Genomic DNA, 16,401 nt, shown 5'->3' on the forward strand with positions numbered 1-16,401 from the left:
AAGCGTATGGCTTTCAGTGCTTCTTCATGGTTGAATTAGTAGTGAAATGATCAAAGAAAATAGTGTTGTAACTGTGTTCTCATATTCTCCCAGCATCTTGAGTTACAATAGACTTCGGTGCATTCCAGTCCACGCGTTCAATGGGCTCAGGTCTCTTCGAGTGCTGTAAGTACCGCTTTTTCAGTGCAGCTGAGTTGCAGCTTATTAGAATGCTGTTGATGGCAGGGAGGTTTTTAATGAGCAGATGGCTTTCGCTTGATTCAGTAGTCATAAATATTTTCACACAATTAGCTTCAATGTACTTGTACTTAGGTGCAATATGTCCAGTAATGACTAGAGCAGGTGAACACTAAACTTTGAAAAGAAGCAATTATATATTTGCAGGATGAATGACTTTTTCTTTGATAGTTCAGGGACAAGAACTACCATGAAAACAGGCCTCCAAGAGTCTGCATAGGGCCTGTCTCTCCTCCTTGAAAAATGTTTGGGTATCCCACAGGAAAGGACTTTTTGCCTGTGAAAACTGTTCATGTTTTAGAGTGTAAGTTTCCATTGGATGCTTCAGCAAGAGTGTGTCTTTACTGAAAACTTGAACTTTAGGATATTTTCAGTTTGCTTAGATTTCTATAGGCAAGTTTTTACGTAAGAGACTGCAGTCTGAACAGGGTAAGTTAGAAGTCCCCCCACTAAACCAATGATTAAGTCAAGCCAGCGGCTGGCTGGGCAGCAGTGATGCTGAAGTGCCCATCTTAAATTTCCTTATGCTGTGAAGGAAATTTCTCCTCGCAGTGACAGGAGTGTGGGCACACTCAGAAGCAAGCAGCCTCCCCTCTCCACATGCTTTTCTTACACATCTGCTAGAATGACTCCTGCTTCAGTCTCATTTTTACTGCATTCTCCATCTGACCATCAGAAGCTGACCCTGAGTTCACTTTGCTTGGTTCTTTGTGTGGATGTGTGACCCCATGAGCAGTTGTTTGGACAATCATTACTTGTACGGTAACCTGAAAGCAAACAAATTAAATAGCTCATCTGTGATGAGATTATTTAGTTTGGTGCACATGGCCAGAACAGAGGAGTTGAGTAATATGCCTTGAGTGCTTTGAAACTTCAAATTCATTTTTGCTATTTTTTAAGAAGTTAGGTGTCATTTTCATTCAAAAGTTTCTGTGAATATAAAGAGCAGTGGTTACTGTGTACTGACTACCAAAGTGTGGAATCCAGTTGTCAACATGGGCAACAGTGGAAGCTATAGGGCAATGCTATTCGGCCGAGCTGTTACACTGCAGTATGGGTGGTAAAATAGATAATCTACATTTCAACCTTCTAACTTACAAGACAGATTTAGATCCCCAGTTTTCATTATTAAAAACAAGGAGGATACGTGATTTGGATTTGTTTTTTGAAGTTTGGCTTGGAATTCTGATTTGTAGTGCACTAGGATGGTCACATTTGAGCTGTTACATGAGTCCTGAAATTCAGCCACAGATGAATATATTCGGTTTCATAGCCAAATAAATTATTCCATGTGGAGCTGTCTTCTGGCCTGCTTCTAATATGCAAGATAGCTTGATTAAAGCTAGTTTGGGACTCTCTACCCTGAATTATAGGGTAGATGCACCCTGTCTCACTCTTTCCAATAGCTACAATTTTTCTTTTCACTCCTATTCTTGTACATGTACAGTACTCCTATTCTGTACATGTACCACATGTACAGAAAGAAAGGGCAGTATTTTGAGTATCAGCTGTAATCTTTTGGCTTTATTAAATGATCTGTTAATCAAATTGGAAAATATCTTCCTTCTTCAAGGGAGAAGCCTTCCCTGTCTTGTGCAGAGCAGCATGAGTGAAATGAAGCCTGAATGGGAATCTCTTTCTCTGCTCTGTGCATTTGGAAACCTCCAGATTGATTTGATTTATTATGGCCCACAAAACTCTGGTATCAGCTACAACTTTTGCCACATGTCATCTACGTTGTTATTAAAAATCAATTCTCCAGGGGGAAAATGGGCTTCCGAGTGACAGCATGCAATCTGTTATTGTCAGTTATGTATTTTCCATATTCTCAGGAGAATTTAAAAGAGAAAGCGTCAGCAAAACAATTTCCACTTTATTTTTTTTTTTAGTAAAAGAATATAGCTATCTCATTACCTTTGGCAGTGCTTGCCTTTGAAAGTAACAGACTCTTCTCATACAGACTTCCGTGTCTTCCAAATTCTGTTTTCTTTTCTTTTTGTCTCTGTGCAGTAAATAAAATAAATATGCATTTTAAAATCAGAATAATCATAGATGTATGATGAAATTGATCTCTGACAGATATCTGGTTCTGTCCTCTGTCTCTTACGCTTTTTTTGTACTTCAGCACAAGCCCAACTGAGGAAAGGCTGAGTCAAAATGTTTTAAGTCTGAATATATATCAATGTTTACATAATCAGGCCTTTAATCTTTGCATGGCTTATCCATAATGGTAGCCAAAGTGTGCTTTGGAACAATTTCAACATAAAAACATAAGATTTTTTTTCAACAAGCAAAAGTCTATATCAGTAGTTTTTTCCACCAAAAATATTGCAATGAAATATTATGATTTTCTTATTCAAAGCTAGTGTTTTTAGAAGCTAAATATAGTTTTAAAAAGCTCAGAGATTGAGACAAAGTAATTAAAAATGTTAGAACTCTCTGGTTGACCTGAACTGATTATTTTAAAGATTATTTTTATTGTGTGACAGTGTTATAACTTATGACATTTCATCCTGATTTAATTAGGAGGGAAAGTCCAGAAATAAAAATATTTTCTCAGATCACTAAACAATTTTCCATGTTATATTCATGGAAAAACTGCTAAATGAGCTACAGAATATTCTACTGGCATGGGATATTCTAGTTATACTGAAAACCAGTGGATGTTTAACTGCAGTTCAGGAGCTCACATTTATGTAGAGAAGTGCAGTGGTGATTTAGAGCTCACACAAACAGAGTAATATGTGTGATAATAAAACTGCTGCATATACTCTACAGACACCACCTTGGAACCACTTTTTGCAATATATTTTCATTGTTATATGTGCACTGAATTGACCTAAGAGAAATATTAGTTGCCTTAGTTTCTTTTCTTTTTGTTTGCATCACAGAATGACTCCATGTAGTTATCCTGCAAGCTCAGCCAAGCTTTTAGCCACGTTTCTGTCTTTACAGAGAAGATTGCTCTTTACTGGAAAAGCCCCCACTTTGTGTTCATAGTTACCTACTGTTAGGAGACAACAGGTTAGGAGGCAGGATTTGGGAACATTTAGGTTTAGTTCGTGTCTTTATGTGAAGACAAAGTAAAAGTAAGATTACATGAGGAAGAAAGTTTTTGCTTGAGGAATTCGAATGTTCTATTATGGGCTCAAAGCAGAGATCCCCATCACCTTAAATTCAGCCTCTTGCTGTTTACTAATATTTGGACAAGGAGATACCTGGAAGTTGTGCTTTTGAGGGAGAAAAAAAAAGCATGCATAGGCATTATCTGTCTGAATGCTCAAGATTTAAACCGAGCACTTGCTCTCAAAGTTTTTTGTTATAAAAATGTGTTCTTATTGTTGTTCCAAGAGGAAAAAGATTTCATTGCACTGCTGAATTCTTCTATCGCTGTTTTATACTGTAATTCTTCTGTTTTAGCATTTATCATTTAATTTTAGTTGCACGGGTGGAGATATTGCTAACATAATCTTTTCATTAAAATGCAGTCGCTTGCATCCATGAAATATAACTCAGTGCTTGAGATATGTAGTGAAGCCATTAATTAAATGTGTTTATTTTTTTGGTGTTTCTTACCTTCTTAGAGGTGAATGGTTTTGTTATTCTTCAGTTTCTCTTGGAAAACGTTTCCAAGACATTTTCTTTAGGAAAGCAATTGCACACCTTCACAAAATAGAGAACTGATATGATGATAAATACAAGTTCTGCTGCCTGTTGAAAGAGAGATCATCTCATACATCTTTAAGTAGTTTAAAATATCAGCTCATAGGCTCATTCTGAGTTTCTGTTCATTTAAATATGTTCACTTAATTAAAGGAGGGAATATTTTGCTGATAAATTTCTTGATCAGGCATGATCTTGCATCCTGTCACCAATATAAGGATTCCTTATCTTAGAGCTGTTTTGGTATGGCCCTTTCAGTTGGTCATTCCGTATAGAATCAGTGTGCTTTATCTGGAGTTACCATGTTGGACTTCACATCCTTCCTGTTCCTGTTCGGATTAATCACTTGGAGATCCCATCCTTACTTATACATGACAAATGTTAATAGCCCAAACTTAGGTATGCTTAAAAGAAAATATCAGAGTCTGGATGATACAAAGGGAAGTTTTTGGTTCACAGTGAGAAGAACTCTAAGAACAATCCCATCAGGACAGTTCTGCTGTAGTTTTTGGTGTTTCATACTCTGTAGAAGAATTTTGCTTTATAGTAAGATAGAAACTGTACTTGCCATGAGACACTGGGAAACGTGATCATGGTAATGTTGCTTACGCTCACATATCTCACAGCCCCACAGTAGATCCCAGGCTTCCAGGATACAGGATAAGGGGCATCTTCCCTTGGGGACCTTGGCTTTCCTCGTTGTGTGTTTGTTGGTGTAAGGTGCTGTGTAAAGGTTAAATTCGTAAGAGGTATAAGGCATCACAGAGATCCTGGTGAGGCTGAGAGTGGTGTTAGGGTGGAGAAAGGATGGAAAAAGAGATGCTTTTATTTTCATTTGGGGCTGTTTTATATTTCCATCCACCCAGATATTTGACTTTTTCACCATTTCAAGCACCTTTATGGTCACAAAGCTCAAAAAGATGTGATTGCTTTGTTCCATAAATCACCAGGTGAATTAGAAAATAAATGACTCGAGGGAAATTGCTGCTACAAACCTGATACACAGTGGGCTTCTGTTTTGCACCCTCCTCTGCCCCATCTAGAGCCCTTACAGTACTTGATGGACCTGGGAAAGTGGACATAAACACTACAGGATTTTGCTATAACTGAAGCAGCTCAGGGGAGAAGTGCAAAACAAAATAACATTAAATTATATCCTTTTCCTTTACAACTTCTCTATAAACTTGTGTTTGAGAAAGGGTTAGTGGGGTCCAATGGAATTGACTCTTAAGAGTTCTTTCTATCTGTTACTGTGTGAAGTATTAAGCTGGCAGGCAGTGACACAGAAGCTAGAAAAGTTACATAAATATTTTTCTCTATGCCATATTTTGCTAGATAGTTATCCAATGAGGCAGAGGATGCAGCAGATGAATAGTTTATTTTATTTATATGAAAAATAAAATTTTACGTGATTGTATATCTTCTCTGGTGCCCTTTCTAGATAGTTTTTATGTAGTTGACACCTCCAACATATGTCCCCTCCTGCAGGCCATCACACTCATTTGCTGCTGTATGTTGTTCAGGATTAACAATACCCTAAAACAAGTATTTTCACTGGTAACAGAAATTTATTCATCAAACAGATTTTTAAAATACCACACAAAGAGTTATTTCCTACTGTAAGAATGGAAAACTAGAATGTGAAAGTGCAGATATATTTGCCTTCATGGACCCTTGCTCTCTCCTAGGGTCTCTCTGAAGTCAATATTTAATTTAACTCTCACATTTCTTATTTTCCCTCTTCTGTTTTCTTTGTGTTTTCAGCTAATGGGATTCTGTAAAAGAATTACAGGTCTGTATGTGAGGGTCTGCTTGTCATCAATACACTTTTAATAGCATAAATAGTATGTCACCTTTTTAATTTAAAACATTAGTCACCAACAATTCTGATTGTATCATTATTTTAAATGTCAACATCTAGAAATAGCATGGAAGCTTGTGAGTTGTGAAGCTTGTAGAAACTCACAAAGAAGGAAAATTAAATATCATTCTTCAGCACTAATTCCCTCACTTTTGAGCAGCTGGCAATACCATGGTTTGATACCTTCCTACTTCCCCGCTCTTCTAGGACGCTCCATGGAAATGATATTTCCAGTGTTCCCGAAGGTTCATTCAACGACCTGGTATCCCTGTCCCATCTGTAAGTACTTCTGTCTGGTTCATCAGTTTCAGATTTATAAAACAGTACAGATTATTGCAAATTTAAGATTGTATATCTCTTCTGTTTTTCCTGCTTACTTTCCGTATTCTGCTGTGGATATTCACAGTTCAAAGGAAATAAAATAAATACTAGAACCTGTTGTTATTAGTTACCAAAATATTTTCTTAAGGAAAACCAAATGAGCAAATGTGATGGTTTCCTCTTCTGAGCACTTTGTGTTTAATGCTTTCTTTCAGCATTTTCTATGTGAAATGCAGAGTATGTTATGGTGTGAGAGGGAGACAGGAAACCTCCCACAAAGAACAAATATTAAGCAAATGTGAATTCTGTGCTTAATAAATGTCATATGTTTTTCATACAGAAATGTTGTCAGTATATGAACTTGATGAATCGCTGCTTCAGACTATGTATTTTTAATCATAGCAAAATCAGTTATACTGCAGTATTAATTCTTCATAATTTTTTAAAAGTTCCTTAAAGTTTCAGGTATTTCAAGAAATGACTGTCGTATTGGTGGGGATCCAGGATATTTTTAAAATGCAATGCAGTTAGTGAAAGAACTGTAAAGACAAATAGCTGAAATTCTTACAAAGTCTGTTAGTGCCAAAACAGCAAACAGAAAATCCTTGTTCACTGAAATAATGTGTGATATTGCACATTATAAGACAATAGATGTAAAGGAAAAGTAATTTTGCATGCCGTGTTTCTTGGTTACTGTCCTTAAGTAATCAAAAGGTTGTGTATGTCTTGGTTGTTTTGTGATATGATTAGTTTCACAAGTTTATATGGAGATTTTCTGCTGTAATGCTGCCCTCATGCATATGAGTTGACGGTGTATACACACATCAAGACATAAAAATGGATGTGTGTGCATATGCACATTTAACATAACTTTTATATCTCTGTTTCTGTCTTTGCAACCTTAAACATGCTCTCTGGAACACGTATCTGAACACAAACGCACTGTTATCTGGAAAATATGCAAAATGTAAATGTTTTCTGGATAGCAAATATGTCCTTGGACTATGATTTCTGTGCAACACCTTTCTGCCTCATTTTTTTGTAGACCGTGAAGAATACAGATATCTCAGATTGGTACACACAAATCATATATGAACAACATAGGCAATTTTAACTTCAACTGAGAAATAACCTTCTCTCAGTTTTAAGCTTACACTTTCATATCTAAGTCAAAGAAAATATTTGTCTTGCACAGAATATATTTCATCATCATGTTCCCAACATAGTAAACTCATTTTCTGTTTTGTTTTGGAGTGAAACTCTGACAGAGATGAAGTCCTGTATCTCCTTTTGGAAGTGCACCTTCCATACTGGGAATCTGGCTTCTGAGGGTATTTTTAGAACACAAGAGATAAACATATCATGCCCCATTTGTTTGGATTTTCCTCAGGGTTCACTTTAAATGAAGTGCAGACACAATTTTCCTGGGTAAACTGTTCGCCTTAGGGAGTGATAAAAACCCCTTTGGCCCAATACAGTCACTGCAGTCTATCTGTTTAGATGTATGTGCTGCCAGAAATGTAAAATATACAAAGCTCAAATGAACGGTAATAAATAGGATCCATAAAATAAATAAGACCTGTCTGGGGTATAATTTGCAATGCTGAACAATTGAATTTTACAGTACAGTTGTGGTCTCCAGTTTCTTAAAGAGGATGCAGCGTGATCATCTGAAACTTTTAGCAAACACAATGATTTTGCTAGTTTTTAAGCTCTTCACAAGCCAGAAAAAGCTGGGCTGATTCAAACACAGTCATACATAATTGAAAATAAATTCATTTTGTGTTGCCCTAATACATAGATCTTTGATAAGAAAGCATGTGCTTTAAGTAAATTTGAAAATGGTACAAGAGGTTGCTACTCATCAAACTCATAACTCAGGGGGAACAAAACTTTGTGTTGAATTTACAAGCTCTGCATGGCTTTGGGTAGGATAGATAGTAGGGCTGGAGGAAGCTGACTACCAAGGTGCTGAGGAGTATGATCAGCCTTCTGCTTCAGTACAATTTACAGGGGTCAAATGAACTACCAGAATTGCAAAGAAATATGTTTCTAGTATAGACAAAACTACTGTTTTTAGTCAAGTCTTTTATAACAGATTTAAAATGGAGGAACATTTGGAGGAACAAAACTGACATCTATATACTTTAATCACTTTTTCCAGCATTATTTAAAGCTTAGGAGAAGATACTGAATTTCCTTTACGTTGTAAATATATTGTCTGACTGTAGCTGGTCAGTTTAATTGTCCTTATTCTAAGAGTTACCTAAAAAATATATTAATTAAAAAAAAAAAAAAGAAAGGCTTAACAGAAATATCTGCAACATGTTTTGGAAATGCTGCTGGTGGTATTTCATTATAGCAGAAGATATTTGTACCTTCTTGAAATAGTTTGCTATAATGGACAAAGAAATAGAATATGTTAGAGCACATGAATGAAAACACAAGAGTTCACAGTAGTTCCTAGAAATGGGGAAATGGGGGGGGGGGAGGGGGGAAGGGAAAAAAAAAAACACGGAAAGATACAGAAATATGTGTTATAATTTCTGTAGTTATACAACAGTGTCATCAGTAATCGGTAATCATTTCTAGTGACTATGGGGCAACTTCATTTCCAATGTACTTTACGAAGATTAATTAACATGGGTAACTGGCCTTCTGTTGTCCTCCCACTCCCATTTTATATATTGCAGTTCCTCAATGCTAACGTTAATTTCTGGGTCCAAATTTCACTGCTGCATTTTGTTTGACCTTGGACAAGTGAGCCAGTTGATCACAGTTACAGGGTTAAAAAGTCAACTGAATAGGTTTTTTTCTATTGTAAGCAATGGATTTACAGAAGGAATGGATGGATATTTTTTAATGCTGTGCTGCAGTACACATATAATTTTGATGAATGAGCTCTAGACGGGATTTGAACCTATGAACCCTCATTATGAATCTGTCTAGGGCACAGTGGGTTCATTAGTCACTCCAATAGAAATGTATCAACAAATTTACTGAGATTTCTGTTGTAATATCCTGTCTGATATTTTTATTTGAAAGAAGATTGAGTTTAAAATACCATCTTAAAAATAGTTTTCAACATACGCAGTGATCTCTTCCCTATCTGTAACTATTTGGTTAATTTTCTTCCCATTGCAGTTGAGGTGTTGCACAGCTAAAGCCTTACATTTGCTTTCAGCAAAATAAATACAGACATCCAGCATGCATTTCTTTACACTTCCAAAAGTTAATTGTTTATAGACTTACTTTTCTGAAGTCTGAGCTTTGTCTATATTTGAATCATTGCCTAAAAACACACTTTTTAATGAGGAAAAAGAAAGAGTCAAGACAGCACCTGAATTTAGGGTAAAAAGTTTTTTGGTTTTTGTGTTGTTTTTTTTTTTTTTTTTCCACAGATAGATCTGCATTAATAATGAAAAAGTTAGGTGAATTATAATTACACTATTTGAACGCATCTACTTCAACCATGTGACCTCATTCAAGGGATGGGTTAACCTTCAAATGTGTTTTCAAAGCCGTAAACAAACTTTATACCAGGTTGCAGTTTTGAAAATAGGAGTATCCTTATAGTGCATGATTCATCCAGTGAGGCAACATTAACGTGAGTCATTAGATCCAAACTAAATAACACAAGTCACTGTTAGAATATGCTTGCCATGGCCAAAGACTTGAATTTTCCAGGTTGGTTTCTTTTATTTAATGTGAGCAATGTATGTCTGTTGACATTCCTGAAGCACAAATGTTTGGTTGTTAGGTATTTATGCAACCTCTGTAACTAATGATAGGACGAAAAGGAGCAGGAATACTGGAGGAGATAATTCTAGAAGACTTTCTGAATATTCAGAAGATTTTTTTTCCCACATTTTGAAATAAAGCTTTACTATATGAGAGTAAAATGTGCCTTAATGAGATTCAGGGATGTTATCTTTGCTTGCAAGCCAAAATAACTGCTGTTAATTTTTTTATATATTACTAGGGCTCTAGGTACCAACCCTTTGCACTGTGATTGCAACCTCCGCTGGCTTTCTGAGTGGGTGAAAGCAGGGTACAAAGAGCCGGGAATAGCGCGCTGCAGCGGGCCCGACACCATGGTGGACAGGCTGCTGCTTACAACGCCGACTCACCACTTCCAGTGCAAAGGTAGGAGCAAGCTGGGAGACTGTTCTTTCCTATTGCTTTTCTTCATCTGCACCATTTTCTTTCTATACTCTTGCAAGCTGGTTTAAAGTGAGAATAGGAGGAGTTGGATTTGGCTTTCATTTTCTGAACATCAGATTGCATTCAAGTTGCGTTTTCAACTGTTCTACCACAAAGTGCAGTTACCTCTACCACTGGAATGAGAAACAGCTGACCTCAGAAGAATTAGAATTCATGAAGTTTGCGCCAGATTATGTAATAGCAAGTTAGCATATAGGATGTTGTTATAATTTAGTTGAGCAAATAAATTGTTTTTGGCCTTCTACCCACCCCAGATAACTTTGGTAAAATAAGAGTTATTTTAAAATATAGTTATCTAGCTATTTTTTACGTATTCTTGAAAACCAATAAACTGAGAATTCTTGTGGAAAACAGATATTTACCAACATTACATTTTTATTTGAAGATCCACAAACAACTTCATGCCCTCATCAGCTCTGTATCAGAAACTATGTGTTAAGGAACATCTTTCATGTCTGAATATAGTCTGCATTCAGGCGAGGGTTGAGGTGCAGCTGTTAACAATTAGGTACAGTCATGGACAGGAATATGCTACACTAGAGAGCAATCAGACAAAAGATACGGAGCACATCTTCTTGTGGATTAAGTTAGTAGTATGTTGTTGAATGTAGCTTAGGTTATACCCATATATTCTTATTGGAAAAGGAGTTTTGGAGGTTTGCTCAGATTGCCAGTAAGTATATGCAGATCATAGAATCAGAGAATATCCCAAGTTGGAAGGGACCCACAAGGATCATCAAGGATCATCAAGTCCAATTCCTGGCTTCACAAAGGACCACCCAAAAACCAGACTGTGTGAGAGCATTGTTCCAATGCTTCATGAGCTCCAACAGACCCGGGCCATGATAACCGCCCTGGGGAGCCTGTCCCAGTGCCCGACCACCTCTGGGTGCAGAACCTTTCCCTGACCCCCAGCCTGACCCTCCTCTGTCCCAGCTCCATGCCGTTCCCTCGGGTCCTGTCGCTGTCCCCAGAGAGCAGAGCTCAGCGCCTGCCCCTCCGCCCCCCTCGTGAGGGAGCTGCAGGCTGCCATGAGGCCTTCCCTCAGCTGGAGATAGAGCTATATTTATAGTAGAAAAGATGGATCAGTAGTCTGTTTTGAAAATGAGGGCAGAAAGTCTGTTTTTATGTCTCTCTCAGTGCCATGAACACTTACAATACTGCTTGGCAGCATGATTTTATAGAGGCCGAGATTAAACTGCTGAACAAACAAATGATGGTGTTGAGGTAGGTTTAGAGCACAAGTTTCCAAGCCTGAGGTGAATTTTATGGCCTTTCAAATATATTTTTAATAACTGTAACCTTATAATTTAGTGGCTTTGAAATGTCAGTCTCAAAACTATCGGAACTTCGACTATAGTTATCAGAACTACAGATGTTATAATAGTCTCAAATGTGAAGTGCAAATATTCCCTAAATACTAAAAATACTGAAGAATTCATATGTTCACAGTAAGTGAAATAAGGAAAGTGATCATTCTTATGTATTAAACAGGGTCTGAAAATTAATCCAAGAGGAGAAGCCAGATGACTTTTTGTTTTGAAGCTGTTTTGTATCAATGACTAAGCTCACTTTCAAAACTAAACAAGCATCTCTCAGTCAAGAGTTAAGTAAGCCTGTGATTCTGACTATTGAAAAAAAGTGTATGTTTTTATGTAGCTATCAGTTAGGTCCACTAGGAAGCTGGTGGGCTTTCTGTTGTCCTAGCTCTCCCTGTGGCTGTCTTTATCTGAATGGAAAAGGAGAAAAGCATTGATTCAAAGTCTTTGGACAAGCAGAAGTTGTTGATGGTCTGAACAAGCATCAGTACACTCCAAGAAGCTCCAGACCCTAGTGAAATTCACCCTTTCTCATCACAACGTATATATATATTGAAAAACAGTGCATGATCTGGTAATCTAATAGTAACTGAACCCAATTCCCATGTGCACATTTAAAATCCAGTGCATTGTGCTGTTTCACCAGGACATCAGTGATACTCTTTAATGGCAGAGTGACAGAATTTTTTACCGTGCCAAGCGCAGGTTTACCTTTGGGATGGAGCCACCTGCGTGGCCTGTGTCAGGGAGCGTTGTGGCTGTGCCATGAGCCTGTGGCAGCAGAACGACATTGTCTGTGGGATGACACAGTGACCAGGGATATGTCACAACTTCTGCTTGTGTAGGTTCAACCCTTTCTCCAGTATTGCTCGCATAGAGCTCAGGGTGTGCTGAAGTGCCCCCTGCCCCAAAAAAGCCTGGATCATTGCTACAGATGTCAGCCCACGCTGAGCTCAGGACCTCGAGATGCTTGTATAAAGGTTGTGCAGATATCCTCTGTGGCCTCCCGTAACTTTTACAATTAAAAAAAAAAATAGTAGTTTAACTTACTCTTGTTAAAATTATGTTTTTAGTGTGTGTCTGAGCAGAAGGTTATGTCTCAGCAGAGCCAAGAAAATAAAAGTATGTAATGTGCAAGTCATGCAAACTCAGATCTGCTTTTTATTAAATTGCCCTCCTAGTTATGCAGTAGAGGAAAGGAATGTGCTGGACTGAGGGCATTTTGCTGTATGGATTTATAAATCAAATCCCCATGGGCCAACTAATGAACTACTTAAGTGCTAGGAACTAACACTGTTCTTATTAGCTCCTACATTGATTAGCTTTGATTTGTGCCATAGGAATAAATGGAAAATGTATGTTTGTATATTATAAAATAAATAATTAATTTTGGTTTAGTGACCTCAAAATCAAATAGAAAAGCAGCACTGCTGTATGTCTTGTGAGCTCGCCAAGCAGCCACCTTTGCCTGTTCTGAGAGGAGCAAGCGAAAAGCAGCTCAGATGTGTTGCACTCCACCCCTGCCAGTGCCAGAAATTCAAATGTTATTTCCTCTTGCCATCCTAACTCTAAGTTAAAAACATGTCTGGTATTTAGACAGACATAAAACCCAAAGGTAGAAGAGGAAACAACAGTCGTTTATTTAATTTTTTGGATTTGTTACTTCTTGTGTATTTTTCGTCATTATTGTTTGTCTCATTCTGCAATCAACTGTGCTGCACTTATCAGCCATGTTAACACTAGCATCAGTACAGGATCAGGATAAAGCCTTTATATTGTAAGCACTTTTCAGCTCAGATTCCTTGGTACCTGTTTCCGTGATGTTCTTTACCCCCCGCTAGTGCTGTGCAAGTATTCAAAGTTAATAATGAGGGTTTATATCTCATAGAGGACACTCCAAAGCAAATTCTTGACTACAAGGGATCTTTCATCTCTAGTTTTTGTAACACTCTACAGCTCCACCTGCTCTCTAGTATGAGCTATTCTTCGCTTTCAGGGTATATCACAATTTATTCTTGCTTATCATTTATCATTCAGTAACAAAAGGTCAGTTCCCACTTCTGATCATCACAGTATCAACTTTAAGATATTTTAAAATGCATGACCTTAAAAATGAGATAAAAATATTTTAGATTCATTACTGCTTGATATAATTTAAGACTTTTTGAAGTGTTATGCTTTAATTTTTACATGTAAAAACTGTCAATGCATTAATATTTGAAATTTGGCCACTTCACAATCACCATTTTCTTAATTGTCAATAGAGTTGTCTTAATTAGCTTTCTACAACGTCTCAATAATTAAATACTGATTGATTCAATACATGAAATATACTTGGTATTGATTTTGGTTTTGTTCTGTTTCTTACTTACCCACAAATTTCACTGCTTTTCTGGATGGGTCATGTTCAAAAATGTCATTTATTAAATGCTATTTAAATACAGATGTGCATATTTACCTGCATATATTTACATATTTGCATGTTTATCTTTGTTACATTTTGCCAAGATAGCTGAATGTTGATGGTCTTTTGTCTGGGCAGAACAGGAGGAAAATAAGTTTTAAACTCTGGTAAAACTAAGGATGGTAGAACACTTTGCACCTAAACATTCCCATAAGCCTCTAACTAAATCTTTCTTACGCATGTTTTTCATTTCTGGTGTTGCATCTGCACTTTCATTCTTGTTACCAGCCATAGAAATGTCATGTTATAGTTCCCACGGGGTTGCTGTTGCAGAATTTCCAGCACTGAGAGGACAAATTGCTATAAGCCATATATAAGTATATCTATATATAAGCCCATTCTCTGGAGATCCCAACATATTTTTTTCAGAGCTGATGTTCGCATGTGCAGGAGAATATAAGCATCACTGAGACTTGCCCAGCACTTGATTTAAGTACTTAAAATCTCCATAATCCCTGGGAATCCCTCAGTGTTGTGTAAAGTTGCACCCACAGCATGTGCATTTTTGCCAACACAGGGTAAATACTGCATTAAGAAAAAAAATGTATATGAGAGTACAGGAAGTATTAATTTCATAATGCAGTTCTCTATTAATACACTGTGTTTTGCCTTTCCAGAGCCAGTAGATATCAATGTTGTGTCCAAGTGTAACCCCTGCCTCTCCAATCCGTGTAAGAACAATGGGACATGCAACAATGATCCAGTGGAGTTTTATCAATGCACTTGCCCTTTTGGCTTCAAGGTATGCCTACAAATGAACTACATGAAAAACAATAAAGTATTCTCCATCCCTTCTGTTTTCTTAATTGTTGTACCATGAGAAGTCAATTTTACAGGCAACTGAGATCAACAGATCACTTCCTCAAGCAGATTGTATGTGACCTTTCAACTGTGCTCTACTGCAAAATTTTATCCTCTGTAACAGGAAAGGTATTTCTTTCCCTCTGTGCCATGACTATACAGATGCGTCCTGAGCAATCTGCTCTCGTTGACCCTGCTTTGAGGAGGGGGGCTGGACTAGGCGATTTCCAGAGGTTGCCTCCAACCTTGCGCATTCTCTGATTCTGTGATATAGACATAGACATCTATATGAAATGGCGAGTTGATTTTATCTTCGTTTTCATTTCTTTTCTTCTGCCAACATCAAGATAACCATTTCATAGGCTGCCATGCCAAAGGAAAGGCAGTTCAGATGAGAATTAAGTACCTGTCTCTTCTACTGTCACAGAATGTGCTACCTGCTAGCTTTCATCCATCTCACATAGACTGATTAGCAAAAAGGTGATAATTGATAACCACTAGCTCAGCTGTCTCTGACTTCTGAGTACTGTCTGTAGAGTGATCTGAAAATGAAATTCTGTAGATGCTAAGTGTTGTGAGCATGCAATGGCAGTTTCTAGATAACAGATTGGAAAATTGGAAAATTGTGTCATTGAGTAATGCAATTTCTTCATTAGTGATGTATAAATCCCTTGGTAAATATTGCATCATTAGAGCTTAAGGCTACCAAGACTTTTTTTCAGAGTTGATATAACTGGAAACCTAGCTCAGTAGTCAGTAGCTGAGGGATCAAATATAAGTAATAAATGAGGCATATGATCTGTTCACAGGCTGGTGGAGAGGATGTTAGGACCAAAGAAGAAGTAGGTTGCATCTTGTAAACTGTGGTTTTATTTGCCTCATTGGATATTTCTTACAGAGTCTTGGTCAGTTAAAGCAGATGCTCATAAAACAGAGTAATGAGAGCTATAGACAGAAAAAAAAAAGCCAGACATACATGTGGAACGTAAGCACAAATATCCATGTCTTACATTCCAAGTAGGATTTAGGAATTAGTTGGAGAAGATGGTATCACCATTTCGCTTCTGTATTTACCTGGGGTACATCCCAGATGGTAAGAGAGTAATTGTGGTGGATCCCTGAAAGATTGGAAGAGGGAAGATGTAAAGTTCATTGCTGTTTCACCCTTGTGCCCCCTTACTCGGGAATAATACAGGAATAGTAGCAATTCTCTTAAATCATTGAAAATCATTGAAAAAAATCATTGGTAATTTCCTCTCATTAAAAATCCTTCTACCTATTGATATATCAACCTGAAACTTCCAGGATGTTAAAAGACCACATTGTCAAAAATGCATTCTACTGAAACTAACTTCTTGGTAACTACTGATTTGTCTTTATGACAAGGGAAGCTGTGTCTATTTATTTCCTCAGGTTAATAGACTAATGGTCATTTTAATTTGATATTTAACATAATCTAGATTGAATTTTTCATATGGGTTTGGGTGACTGTTAGGATAACCTCAAAAGTA

The 16,401-nt window shown here is 37.2% G+C and overlaps 1 protein-coding gene across 5 annotated transcripts in view; it reads left to right on the top strand.

Annotated features, from left to right (window-relative positions):
* The window catches only part of SLIT3 (slit guidance ligand 3), a 508,988-nt gene that overhangs the window by 420,038 nt on the left and 72,549 nt on the right, over positions 1 to 16,401 (top strand). For all 5 annotated transcript variants that reach the window (XM_035562875.2, XM_035562874.2, XM_035562876.2 and 2 more), the window contains 4 exons: positions 94 to 165; positions 5,969 to 6,040; positions 10,065 to 10,228; positions 14,707 to 14,831. In XM_035562875.2, the coding sequence (XP_035418768.1) occupies positions 94 to 165; positions 5,969 to 6,040; positions 10,065 to 10,228; positions 14,707 to 14,831 (433 nt within the window). The remainder of the gene's footprint in view (positions 1 to 93; positions 166 to 5,968; positions 6,041 to 10,064; positions 10,229 to 14,706; positions 14,832 to 16,401) is intronic.

This window comes from Cygnus atratus, chromosome 14 (genome assembly GCF_013377495.2).
Source record: "Cygnus atratus isolate AKBS03 ecotype Queensland, Australia chromosome 14, CAtr_DNAZoo_HiC_assembly, whole genome shotgun sequence".
Classification (NCBI taxonomy): domain Eukaryota; kingdom Metazoa; phylum Chordata; class Aves; order Anseriformes; family Anatidae; genus Cygnus; species Cygnus atratus.